At 65.6% G+C, this 244-nt stretch overlaps 1 protein-coding gene across 1 annotated transcript in view; it reads left to right on the top strand.

The window, feature by feature from the left end:
- Positions 1-244, top strand: part of SH2D3C (SH2 domain containing 3C) — a 34,292-nt gene that overhangs the window by 33,770 nt on the left and 278 nt on the right. The window contains exon 10 of the mRNA XM_009322210.1: positions 7-238. Coding sequence (XP_009320485.1) covers positions 7-238 — 232 coding nt within the window. The remainder of the gene's footprint in view (positions 1-6; positions 239-244) is intronic.

The following is a 244-nucleotide window of genomic DNA, read 5'->3' as shown; positions in this document are numbered from 1 at the left end:
GTGGGTGCCTCAGGGTGCCTCTCTCCACAGAAGTGCCGCCGCTGACCAACACCACCTTTCCCCACATCATGCCCCTTGTGACTCTCCTGGAGCGGGATGAGGCTCTCACGGACAGCCCCGAGCCCTGGGAGACCACCGACAATGGCGTGGAGGTGGTCATGGCCCACCTGGAGGCGGCGCGGATGGTGGCCCACCACGGCGGGCTCTACCACACCAATGCTGAGGTGAAGCTGCAGGGTAAGCG

Source organism: Pygoscelis adeliae, unplaced genomic scaffold (genome assembly GCF_000699105.1).
Source record: "Pygoscelis adeliae isolate BGI_AS28 unplaced genomic scaffold, ASM69910v1 Scaffold114, whole genome shotgun sequence".
NCBI lineage: Eukaryota > Metazoa > Chordata > Aves > Sphenisciformes > Spheniscidae > Pygoscelis > Pygoscelis adeliae.
Note: the sequence above shows the minus strand (reverse complement) of the source record. Positions and strands in the feature narration are given on the sequence as shown.